Below are 12,811 nucleotides of genomic sequence, written 5' to 3'. Positions count from 1 at the left end.
ACGAGGTCGCCAAGATCGCCCTTCATCAGTGCGCGATCGCGCGGAAGCATAATGCTGCGCACGAGCCCGCGGGCAACCTCTTCAGATCTGAGGGCCGAATCGCCCTCAGATATGCGCCGTGATGACTCCCCGCTGAACTCGGAAATCATTGGCTCAATTCTCGCCAAGGTCGGAGCCTCGAAGGGAGTCATAGCCTTGACGCACATCGAGAATGTGGGAGGGACTGAAGCCCCAGGCCCACACCTTGGCTCAGAATTCAGCCCGGACGGTTGAGCTGCGGCGACAATCTCCAGGACTTGGTCGGTTGGCGCGACCACTGCCCAGGGCACCTCGGCCTCCCCTACGGGCCTCCAGCTAGGCCCTCGGCTAGGCCCGGCCAAAGCAGGAGCGACGACTTCTCCCTGCCCGACTTCAAGACTCGAAGCGACTCTTGTTTTTTTCGGCCTCCCCTCCAGACGGACCCCCTCGGGGCAGCCCTGACCTCTTACCTCTCCATCTATATATGTAGTATGGACCCACTCTCTTTCGAATAGGGTTTTTGTATTCAATATGCGGTACTGCATTGAAAAGAATGGATGGGGTGGAATTCCTGACATGGTTTATTTTTATAATTTTTTTAAATAAATTTTAGGGGCGCAGAGCTTTCTCACTCCTATCTATTTTTAATAGGTTAAGAAATAGAGATCTGAGAGAGGGCCCCCGTCTCCTTCCGCCTCTGCTGTGGTCGACGTTGCCGTGGCTTGAAGCCTCGAAGGTCTCCGTAAATCTCTCTCCTCCTTTGTTTTCCAGCCAACCACAGGCTGGACGAAGGCAAACCCTTCCGCGCGGCCCTCAGGTCTTCTCCCATACCCAACCCCCTCGACCTTTCTTCTTCCCCCTCTCCTGTTTTCCTTATTTCCGTCCTTATAGTTGATAAAATTTTGATTTTTTCCCGTTATTTTATGTCTGAGATCGAATTTTTGCATTTCCTTTTGTTCTATGAACAAATTTCAATGGTTGGATTTCCGAAAATCTTTCTTTGTAGTCGATAGGAGTTTAATTGTGGGATATGTGCTCTTTGGAATCCCGTGCTGTTTGTCCGCTACTAGTTTGTGGAAATGACTGGAATTTCTTGGGGCGTTATTGTTTGGCTGACATTTGGGATTTTTAGGATGTTATTTTTGTAATGTTGTTAACTAAAATTCTGTAGCTTGATAGTGGTGAAGGAAGTGATAAAATGTTCTAGTCTATAGTAATGCTGGTAACTGAGAAGTCGAGGAATTATTGCAAAAAAAAAAAAAACTAGAAATAGTCATCCATAGCCAGATTACTGCTATTGTGTCTGAAAGGTAAAATATTTGAGTTTAATCAGGGTGGTGATCCTGCATGTCTTATGAGGAGTATCACAATGCCTGGAAAGGAATCTGAAATTATATATACTGTTGTTGAACAAGTTCATTTGAGGTCTACGGCAACTCAGAGACCATGGGTATAAAAATGATAATTATATGTTAAGAGAATAACTTTGCAGGGAAAATTTCCCGTTCACTGAAATAATTAGGATAACTAGAATGACTTTGCATTGAGGAATTTAAGCGACTGTTATGGTTATGTGACTATGCGGGTGGTTCAAAAATTTAGGCTTTTATATATAATATTGGTCAAATTCCACCTCTCTGTAGGCGATGGTAGTGAAAGTTTTCTTTTGAGGATATCTGGAAGAATCTCATTCTTCACGGCATTGGGAAACTGTTTTGGGTTGATTAGCCATATCGACATGGAAAATGAACAAAATGGAATGCTTGGGTGTCTGTCTATGAGGACATAAGCCCTTGCTTTTACCCAAATGATTGATGTGCTAAGTTGATCTGTTATCTTCTTTTATATAAAACAATCACGATCTGATTCTGAAATGTTTGGCCCTTCTTGCATGAAATCTGAATGGCTAGAGTCTTCAAGTTTGGATGATTCTCTCCCTAGGATTTATTTGTATTTCACATTCAGTTGTTTTGTGATGGTGACTGTTTCCTATCATGCTACAGATGAAATGAAACAAAGAAGGTTTGCAGGGATTCTCATTTGTGTTCATAAATGATTGATATTGGATGTTTTGTGCTTCCGAATGGTTAATTTGGTGCATAATTATTATACATTTTTGTGGGTTAGATTCAAATGCTCGAACCAGATGGAGCAAAATAGCTTCCTTTCAGGTTAGGCAGGATCTGAATTCAAACTTGATAAATTGATCACGAGCAAATTGGAAGTTAGGATTATATGTTCTTTATGAATACAAAATGCATGACTGATATTTAGTGCCACGGTTCCAGGAATGTCTCACTGGTAAATAGGTAGGGGGTTGAATCCAGTTTTCTGCATTCCTAGAAGTGTCTCAAAACCATGCTCATATACCTTCTATATTAATGATCATAGGTAGCAAGATGCATAACCGAAGAAGAAACTGCTAGTATTCTTGATTACCCTAGGTACGCTGCCATAAATATTACCTTCAAGAGCATCTGAAAACCACCTATGAACAAGTTAAGTGATGTTTTTGTGCCATGTAAGATGGATTATATCAAGGCAAGGGAGGAAGATACACGTTTCAATGGTAGGGATTATTTATCTTGCCATTGGAGGTTGTATTCATTAGCTAATAAAGTTGCATCTCATATGAAAGTAATAGCTGTCATAGCCGGCAATCAATGCCATCATATGCTGCTTTTGATGTCAGAATCTGTGAAGGAAGGTATCATAACTCCTGCTGGCTTCCTTGTCTTTTGAGTTCTCTGCTGTGGGTTTTGATTGAGGTCTTGGGGATAAGTGGAGGCAATATTCTATAGTGAAGTTGATGCTCGAAGGGATGCTCCTTGTGAGATCTTTGCTTGAGAATTGAGGAGGGTATACCGACTCTTGTGATAGGAGGATCAGGGTGCTGTTTACGAACTATTGACCTTATGTTTGCAGACAAAAATAATATTCTTTGAAGTTTTGTTTAGTTTACGGAGTAGGTTGAAGAGGTAGATGTAATCTTTTGCTTTTGTTTCTTTGAGGGCGGCTCTACCACTAATTTTCTTTTGTTCTAGACTTCCAACTATGCAAGTGGTATCCTTTCATGGAGTTTTTGAACCTCAATTATGGTAACAAACAAAGCTTGGGACATTGGTGCACCCAAATATTCAGTGTAGACACAAAAAGTATCTGAATTTATCACGAAACCTAGGTTGACTATTAACCAAATGTACTACCATATATAATCTACACAAAAACATATTTTGAATTTCCAACATGTGTATTTATTTAATAAAAATCAAGTTAGACAAATGAGAACTATGGCAAACCGAAGGAAACTTGTCTAACGGCCTTTGACCGCATACCCTGGTTATAGTTGAATTAAATATCATGCTGGTCTACATACACACTATGATAAGTAAAAACCAAGTAAACCAAACAATGAGGGAGAGAACTTAAGGAGACAAGAAAAACGTATCAAGAGAAGACAAAATCACTAGGTGGCAAGATCATAAATTTGCTAAAACATTCGAAACAATAAACATGAATTATACAAAGTTGAGTACCGGACACCTCATTTATTCATATTCATTATACAAATTGGCCCGTAATAAATAAAAATGGTGAGTAGGAAAAATAATTATTGATCGAAAATCTTAATAGTAACGGAAGATAAGATTTATGAAACCATTGTTGAACAAAAGTTTTAGATTGATGATATATTTGACATTTTTTTTGAATAAGATGTATATTTGATGATGTACATTTGTATATTTATATGGGTCTATTTGAGCTATGCTGAATGATAAGTATGACGTTTTATGATTTTTTCCCGCATTTTGATATGGTTTATAGTTAATCTTTATTTTAAATTTACTTTATGTATATTGGTTTGAGTATGGGGGATTCTTGCTGGGCTATAAAGCTCACACCACCTGTTTACTTTTTTTCTTTCAAAGTTGCAGGACACTTTGTTTTTGATGGGTTGGGCATGGAGTTCGAGTGATAAAGTTATTAGTTAGAGAGCTTATTTTTCTTCCTGATACCAAATAAACATTTGAATTTTGTAATTGAGTAAACTTTTCTAATGATGGATCTATTTTGGCTAGTATGGTTTAATTTTATAATTAATTTAATTAGTTTGGAGCTATTAGAAACTTTGTTCATCTTAATGGCCTTGCATTATCTCTAGGGGATTGCTCTATGGTTTATACGGCCTTGTCATGTGATCAATCTGGGTGTTGCGTTTGAGGTATGACAAGTATAATACTTATATTTATATTAGAGACATTATTACTGAAGCATAACTGAAAGAAATAAATGTAGTATAACCATCGATCCCTATAACCATCCCTATCGCCTCAATTTCCAACATTTTCGACAGTTCGCTTCCGTGGTCTTTGATATGAGGTAACCACAAAATGAGTCATTTCATGCTCTTCGACTTGCTACCTATACTAATATATAATTTTAAGCCTTTAGCCTGCTTGTCCATATTTTGGCCGAATCCTATCTATTCGATCTTCATCTCCATACTATGTGCAATTCGCCACAACCAAACTCCATTCTATTTGGCAAAGATCATGCAACTTTTGCTTGTCTAGTTCCATCAAATCTTATCCACATGGCGTTTGCTATTATTCACCATCTGGACTATTAAGATGGGGTGTAAAAAAAGTGGTGGATGCTTCTCCAACTCAAGTTGGAGAAGTTCGAACTTACGATCTCCGTACAATGGATACCAAGGATATTTTAGTTTTAAAAAAATTAAATAATCATGTGATGGGTATGTGATACCATTCTATTGATGGAGACAAGCGACAAGATTATATTAGGTCGGTATGGCAACTCAAAGGATCTAATTAGAAATTTTTAAAGCTGAGACATATAAGTTCGACGGAAGTAGAGAGGTGTTCCCCTAAATTTTTTTTTAAAATAAAAATGAAGCCCTTATTTTACAACTCTAGGACCTCACGGTAAACCATTAATTTACCCGAACCATTACGTTTCGACTCTCTCCACCCCAAAGGCGACTGCTGACACCAGGTAGGCCATCTCTCTCCCCCTCTCCCTCTCGCTTTCTTCCCCTCTTTTGATTTTTGGTTCTCTTTGGATCCCTGTTGGGGTTTCTCTAAATTATCTAAATGCTTTCTCTTCCCTTCACTATGCTATCTTTGGATTTTGATTTGATCTTTTTCTCTCTTCTACCCTTTAGATTAGCGGAGAGAACCCCAGTGGGGGCTCATTCTCTTCTTCCTCCTCTCCTCTTCTTTCCATCATTTGTATGATTTGCTTGTAAAAGACGAGATCTTGGAACATCTAGTAACTGAAAGCCTGAATTTTGCTCAAGATACCCACCTAATCTGTGGCCTCCCTCATTTGTATTTACTGAATCCGATGCAAAACAAACTGGCGAAGAGATTTGCCCCCCCCATCTCGCTCTATATGCTTACAATTGACTCCTACGTGTGGATTTCTTGCTTGGATTGAGTAAATAGCATTGATTTCTTGAGAAAGATAATTTCTTTGAAAAGAAATGCAAATTTAGACCTGAAATTTACTATAATTTTCTTTTTCCAGATGCAATAAAAAGAAATGAGCATAAAAAAATTTTGTTTGAGCTAGAATTTCTGTTCTTTAGGTGGTAGCTTGCATGTTCGATATGAGAATTGAAGCTATGATGGGACGAGGAATTGAATGAGATGTATATATCTCTGTCGTCTAGGTAACAATGTTCATGAAACGATGTAATGGGGATGTCTTTCATTATTTGTGAGCCATCAAGCAAGGAATATAGAGACTTCCTAGGTCATTTCATCGTCACTCATTTGTTTCATGCAAGACTAGTTTTGAGCACCTCCCATCTATGGTTTTTATGCACACTGGATGAGTTTTCGTTTGCAAACTTCTATCTTCCTAACCTTCTTCGAGAAATGTTATTAACAAGCTGACTAGCTACGCCAGTCTGGAGAGCACAAAGACCTTATGGCTGCGTTTGGTTGGAGAAAGAAAAATTAGAATAATGAAAGTTATTTCTGTTGGCATAGCTATTCCACAAGTTATGCCTTTTTTTTGGCCAAAAATTCTTATTCTTATCTGTCATAAGTAATTATGCCATTTGGTTGCAGTATGAGGAATGAGATTGTTTTTTGGCATAAGATAGGTAGATGACAATTCTACCCTTATCAACTATCACTCTCCTATGTATTTTTCTAGGTATTTTGTTCCAATAAATCATCATGCAATCATTAAATGTGCTAATAATATGGATGTAGAAGAATGAAAAATTATGTAACGCTCACCATCCAACTGAAAATATTAAATGACAGTTACCTTTACCCAATCCCAAACTACACTAGTGACATGCTACTCTAATAGGATGGGTAAATGACATGATCACTTTTGTCGCTTGTCTTTTTTCACTAATTTATAAGACAAAATTTGGAAGGTGTTCGGGGGAGACTGAATCAAATTCACCTTTGTCATAAGAAAATATACCATTTCTTATAGTCCAATTAGAAATAACAATTGTTTTCATTATTGCCAAAAAATAAAAATAGTCCAATTAGAAGGAGAGGAGTGAAGGATACTTTTGTTCGTCGCAAAACATAGGGCTGGCATAAATTGAAGTATTTCTGGTAGGAATAGCTTATGACAAAGTACTCTTGGAATAGTAATACATACCATATGGAGCTTTGACCGGCATATCTACTCATCTTTGCTATTTTTTTAAAGGTTGTTTGGCAGACATAAGCCTTATTCCGGGCTTTAGGACGGCCTTATGAGTTATGACCCAACCATGCACATCCTATAGGAAATTTGTTTTTCATTGAACTGTCATTCTCCTGGTTTTTCAAATGTCAATAATTAAATAAATGCCCTGCAGGACTTTTCTATATCACATCTGACTGCTAGCCGTTTATTCTTACCAAGTTCACCTGTTCGTATAATAAAAAATTCAATATTGTTGTTAACTTTATGAATTTTGGGGGGTTTTATACTTCAATTTTGCTGGGCTTGTCATTTGGTAAAGTTTTATATTTGGGTTGGCATGTTCGAGAACATAACATCTCACCTGCTCTTTTAAATAATTCTTGTCTTTTGCATAAAAAATCTGTCCTTTTTATCTCGTTACTTCTTTTGGTCTTATCAAAAACCAGAAAAAGGTTGAGAATGGCAAAGTCCACCTCTAGTGATGCTCAGATGCTCATTCGTTCTTTGCGTACTGCTTATGCTGCCACGCCAACTAATCTCAAAGTATGTATTTCTGTTTCTATACGTAAATTTGTGTCATTTGATGTTTTATCCATTGTAATTTATATTGCTTTTCCTTTTCATTTCATTAAGATAGAGGATTTGACTTGCGTCTTTTCTCTTCATTTATAAACAATGCAGATCATTGATCTTTATGTGGTTTATGCTATTGTTACAGCTGTAATTCAGGTATGAATGGATACCATTTTCGCCATATATGATATGAAAAGTTGGGCTTTGCTCTTCATTTCTCTCAAACCTAGGTCTTGCTTATCATTCTTTCCAAAATGAAAAAAAAGGAAAAAATGAAAACAAATATTGATTCTAGTGATGTATATTATTTCAAACTTAATAGAATTATCTCAGAATATTAAAATCAGATATGGTACATGATGCTGAGGTTTCTGTCGATAATCCCATTGAACTCATGAGGAAGTGTATACCATCCTACATTTTAAAGCAATATCTCCCATTTATGGTTCACAAGATTCATAAAAAAATAATATTCAGTATTAGTTCTGCAATGAGGTTTTGAATGCCATGATAGTGGTACTCTTCTTACTTGTCTATACCAGTTTGTCGATACAAAGAGCAGCACCTGACCATTGAAGGCAACATCTTTTTATATGGTTCAGGCAGTCCAAAATGACTATCTTCATTGTGTATGTTAATCGGGTGAAATCAAGAAGGAAACTGCTGTTTTTATGAATAGGTTAGTATTCTTCAATGTACAAGAATATATGAGATTAAGAATTAAGGTAGTTACTAATTCCCTTGGAAAAGAAAGAAATAGCTTGTTTTCAGTCATGTTCTAGCAATCAAGATAACAACTAAAAGGTGTTAGTGAGAGATATCTACCTATTATTAAATGTCTTTGAAAGCGAACACGAGAGTAGCTTAGTGAAGATGTGATGTCATCAAGAAGATTAAGCACTTCATTATGGGTTGGCTTCTGCATAATTTTAAAAGGCCAAGTTCCTTAAGTTTGGATCTATGAATTATTGAAGATCATTTTTAACTTTGTGAGAAAAGATTTTCTTGCTGTGATGAAAAAGACAAAATCTAGTAGCAGAGTAAATCTCAAATAGGATGGGCCTTTTCTGGGAATTCTTTGTCTTTCTGATTTTCGTGAAGTAATTTGAGATGCTAATGGGGGTGATTTCTGTTGCTTTCTTTGTCCTAGTTGAAAATTGAAAAGAAAAATCAATAAGTGGATTATTCATTGGAGACTTGGACTGCTTTTATGACAGGTTTTTTCAATCATATATGGACATTGTTTGTCTAAAGTTCTACTTATGGGATGTTGATAGTGGTACTTTGTGCATGATTGATCAGTAAATTGTAGATGCTATGGTTGAGTCATGTCAAAATTCTATTCATGCAGTTTAATAATGGTGTTTTGTCTATAAATTGGTCAATAAATTGTAAACGACATTATTGATTCAAATCATTTTTAATTTATAACATTTGCTAAACTTTTGTCGTGTATTCAGAACTAGGGCTTGAAAGTTAGAACAATACATTTGTAGGAAGCTTTGCTACTATTTCAAAGTTCTCTATCCTAGGCATTCAATACTAGTGGTGTTGTGCTTGTGATTTTGGTTACATTTTAGTGGATTATATTATTTGAAGTAGGCTAGCTATCATAGGTGTAGCCCAGTAAAATTCATGAGACCAGGAAACTTAAACCTATCAGTAAGGTCCATAATTAAAATTCTTTCCTTTTAAAAGAAGAGAAAGGTTGGGTCATGTTACTTAACTGTTCATCGATTAAATGCAGGATTTTCATTGCTTTTTTCCTTAAAAAAGAAAAACCTTGCACTAACTGTGCTAGTTACCTATAGTTGTCTACTACCCAAGTCTCCTCACTTCCTGTTCCTTTGATGTGTCTTTTGGACCGCTTGGCGTAGTTGCCTACCAATATGTTTTCTCTTGCCTTTCCTTTTATCCATCTGCTGGCTGCACAACCAACCTGAGGTTAAACATATTGAATTGGGTCTGAATTGAGTGGGGCTTGATTCAATCCCGGTTGACCTCTTGGACCTTCTATGTTCCAACGACACCACCTTACTTAACTCTCGGTCATTAAATGAATATGGTTTGGCCCAGATACATGGATCTGTATCTCAGAAGGCGCTGGTTAGGTGCCTGATCTTGACTTAGCATTTCTTTTTTGGTCTCATTCATTTTTTTCTGGGGACGCATAATCCTACAAACGTGTTGAACATGACATATGCTTCCGAACATAGATCATCAGACTGAATTTCAATATTCATTTTTCCTCCATATATTGATTTTGGACTAACTGAAATGTTCCTCAAAAGCCTTTGTGAATTAAGCCCACTAAAGGTAACCCATTTGTGTTGGACAATGAGTCATTCCTAGGTACCTTGGCAATCTAGGATCGTAGAATTGATGCATAACAAACAACTGTTACTGAGAGGGCGAAGTAATCATCGTTTATAGGCTTTTCCCAAGTCTGATGATCCGTTTTCCATGTTCAAATAAAGGGCACAGTGAAGTTTTAATAATTATCAACCATGAATTCATTGACGACACTTGGATTATCAGAACAAATGTACTGCATGATAGTAATGCTGATCGATTCTCAATTCATATGACTGCTTATTCTGGTGTTCTGTGATGCAACAGGTTGTCTACATGGTAATAGTTGGATCATTTCCATTTAACTCTTTCCTCTCTGGAGTTCTCTCTTGTGTAGGTACAGCGGTACTTGCAGGTATGAAGTGTAACTCAGATATCTTCTTTCCTGCTACTCTTTTTAAGATAATTAATTGTTCGAGCATTCTCATATGTGATGATGCAGTCTGTCTCCGCATTCAAGTCAACAAAGAGAATAAGGAGTTTAAGGTAACTACTGCTGGAACTTAAAACTTTCACTTTAAGCTTTGCATCACTCTATGGACTAACCGATAATGATCCATCTCAGGATCTACCACCAGAACGAGCTTACGCTGATTTTGTTTTCTGCAATCTGGTGCTCCATCTGGTCATCATGAACTTCCTTGGGTAGGAGAAATTGTGCCTTGGTGCACAATTATGTTTCTGGCACTTCTTATCGGACTTCAAAGTGATATCACAACTTGACAGTTGCGCCATGTATAAACCAAATGATCTGGTTTGCACCTTTTGTTTCGTGAATTGATCATCGCCACCTTGGAGAGACTGTTCTTTTTGGGAGATGTTCTTGCAACAAAGTGGCGTCATGTGACAGCTTATTTGTTATGGTTTCAGGTGTTTTTACCAAAGTGATTATAACTGAAACGTTTGCTTAATGTTGCTTAGCTTTGGAGATGATAATTGTGGAATCCATCGGCAGACTTTGCTATGCAAAATATTAATCGTGGATATCAACCAATAACGTTGGGGTGATTTAATTGGAAGAGGAAGGAAAAGGGGTGAGGATCTCCCTTGAGAGTTTGAGGATAGGGGATTCAAAGAAGTGAGGAAGATGAAGGGACTTGCTTTTTGTTTCCTAGCTTCAACGATCCCCCTCCCCCTCCCCCCCTCTTTTTCTGTTTCAAGTTATCCATTGGGTATCCATGCTATCCCACTAAGCTGTCTCATGAATTGGCTTAGCTAGCAGTGCTTGTTTATAATGGACAATGACCATTTACATGCTGGTTGGCTGCATACAAAATATTTCTAACAAAAAATGGTAAAATTGTAAAGTTATTACAAATTATTTCTACAGTGGGATGTCTTTAGTGATAATGCTCAACTCAAAAACAGGAGTAAGATGGGTGGATGGGCTCATGAGTGTTTAAAGGATCTCTACCACTTTCGATATGGAATTGTGCTTCAGCTTCTCGAAAATTGAAGTTGATAGGTAGATGGGCTTGTTAGCACTTAAACACCACAAGGATCTCTATCATTTCTGATGTGGTTTAGTTTTTCAATCAATATGTGTCTTCTCCGTACTCAGGAGTGCTTACGCCGACCAACATACATGATCCCTATTACCACGCACTAATCCAAGTGTGCAAATAGACCATGGAGAATCAATATTTGATGCAGTGCAAAGCTATTGGAAGAACTTAGTTTGCTACTACATTGTTAATGACTAATTTCTTGGTTCAGTCCATCTTATGACTATGGTTAGTCCCAAGAGTTTGGTTTGGTGGATCTTCGAAAAGCCATAAGATTTAATAAAGAGATGCCACTGGCTTTTTACAAAAATAAACTAAAACATACACTTATTCAAGAACAATTAACCAACAATTAGGGATAGAGCGTTATAGGTTTATAATTTGTACTCCTTATTTTTTTCTACCCAAGCTTAAAACTACCGAAGTTTGATAAGTAAAACACCTGGCACTTGATACTCTTATGAGCTGCCTACACTCGATACAAGAAGACCGGTAAGAATAGCGGGATGGTAGCTATTTGATAGTGGCAACATCTTAGAGTGGGCAGCCGTTACAACGGCGACAGGCATGATCAGTCTTTCCATCGTTGGTATTTTTCTGCTGGTCCATAGGCTCTTGGAGCTACCATCAAATGTATGAGGGACCAATTTTCTTAATGAGTTACTAATTTTTGGAACTAAAAATTGGTCAAAAAGGCAATAACTTAAATGCACACCGAAAGATTTAGAGAAACAACCAAGATCTGCTATGGTACGATTGTGCATTCTTGGATGGCCGCTATTAGGAGATAGACGACTATCAAACAATATATGATATGCATGTCACGACATGTGCTCATGGACTATTTTGTTTGATTGCCATTCATCTTTTGATGGTGGCCATCTAGGGATGCACAGTACTCTGTGGTGCTGCATGTGCACTGCAAAGGACGGTGCTCTTAAAGAAAAGGGATGGTGGTGAAGAAATCATACTGTCTCTGTCATTGGCTCCTCGAGATCCCTTTTTAATTGGATATTCTCATTGTTAAGTTGATTAACCCTCCATTCCAAATCCATCCTGTAAGCCTATGTACATTTCGCAAAGTGAAGGTCAAAAACAGATAAAAAAATACATAATTTTACCACAAAAAAGAAGCTTCTTAAGAAGTAGGACATCCAATAATCCCTCCTGAAGAACTTACATTAAATGAATTGTTACTCCAATAATTTTAGATTAGACTCTGTATACATAAGTATGAGACAAAATCCTTGATAGTATGTAAACAAGCAAATTTCCATCTTGGTTGAGATCTTAATTTTTAACTACATTGGGCATCTTGCGATATATAAATCTTGTTCAAATGTAAACCAATAAAACTTAAACCATTGTCTAATAATACATTCTTATTGATCAATAAATTAAATAACTTTTTTATTTTCTTAAATAAATTCCTTGTTAATAGATCAAGACTAATAAATTTTAATCTTAACCAGATGTAAATCGACGATCTGAGCCACTGAATATAAAAATTATGTGATTTGAAAACGCTTAGCAGATACGTGGAATGATAAAAAATTGGACAGTTTGAATAAAAAAAGTACATTTTTTTACCAGTTGGTATCGAGGCTACATATATCTAAATTATATGATTTTTTGTATGCAAGTAGTTTAGAGGTAGTAGATCACATGGAATAACTCAA

At 37.0% G+C, this 12,811-nt stretch overlaps 2 protein-coding genes across 4 annotated transcripts in view; both read left to right on the top strand.

Moving 5' to 3' along the window:
- The first annotated feature begins 474 nt into the window (after positions 1–474).
- Positions 475–12,811, top strand: part of LOC103704779 (dolichyl-diphosphooligosaccharide--protein glycosyltransferase subunit DAD1-like) — a 56,348-nt gene continuing 44,011 nt past the window's right edge. Inside the window, exons 1-2 of one of the 2 annotated variants that reach the window (XM_039117940.1) lie at positions 475–580; positions 670–835. In XM_039117940.1, coding sequence (XP_038973868.1) covers positions 576–580; positions 670–835 — 171 coding nt within the window. In that variant the 5' untranslated portion in view covers positions 475–575. Of the gene's footprint in view, positions 598–669; positions 836–12,811 lie in introns of both variants that reach the window. The other variant, XM_039117939.1, reaches the window with a different exon arrangement.
- Positions 653–10,567, top strand: LOC103704781 (dolichyl-diphosphooligosaccharide--protein glycosyltransferase subunit DAD1-like). 2 transcript variants are annotated; one of them, XM_026803729.2, is made up of 6 exons: positions 654–835; positions 7,149–7,245; positions 7,384–7,431; positions 9,895–9,982; positions 10,070–10,113; positions 10,193–10,567. In XM_026803729.2, the coding sequence occupies exons 2-6, from the start codon at positions 7,162–7,164 to the stop codon at positions 10,274–10,276; spliced, it is 348 nt and encodes a 115-aa protein (XP_026659530.1). In that variant the 5' UTR covers positions 654–835; positions 7,149–7,161; the 3' UTR covers positions 10,277–10,567. The 2 variants fall into 2 exon arrangements, with proteins under 2 accessions (XP_038973870.1, XP_026659530.1); XM_039117942.1 differs by lacking the exon at positions 7,384–7,431 and having other exon boundaries at positions 653–835.

Source organism: Phoenix dactylifera, unplaced genomic scaffold (genome assembly GCF_009389715.1).
Source record: "Phoenix dactylifera cultivar Barhee BC4 unplaced genomic scaffold, palm_55x_up_171113_PBpolish2nd_filt_p 000288F, whole genome shotgun sequence".
In the NCBI taxonomy this organism is placed as follows: Eukaryota; Viridiplantae; Streptophyta; class Magnoliopsida; order Arecales; family Arecaceae; genus Phoenix; species Phoenix dactylifera.
The sequence above is the reverse complement of the archived record's forward strand: the minus strand, read 5'-3'. Positions and strand labels throughout refer to the sequence as shown.

Coding starts and splice junctions, on each gene's coding strand:
- LOC103704781 (XM_026803729.2), top strand. CDS start 7,162: ATGGCAAAGTCCACCTCTAGTGATGCTCAGATGCTCATTCGTTCTTTG. Junction 7,246..7,383: donor CCACGCCAACTAATCTCAAA/GTATGTATTTCT, acceptor TAAACAATGCAG/ATCATTGATCTTTATGTGGT. Junction 9,983..10,069: donor AGGTACAGCGGTACTTGCAG/GTATGAAGTGTA, acceptor GTGATGATGCAG/TCTGTCTCCGCATTCAAGTC.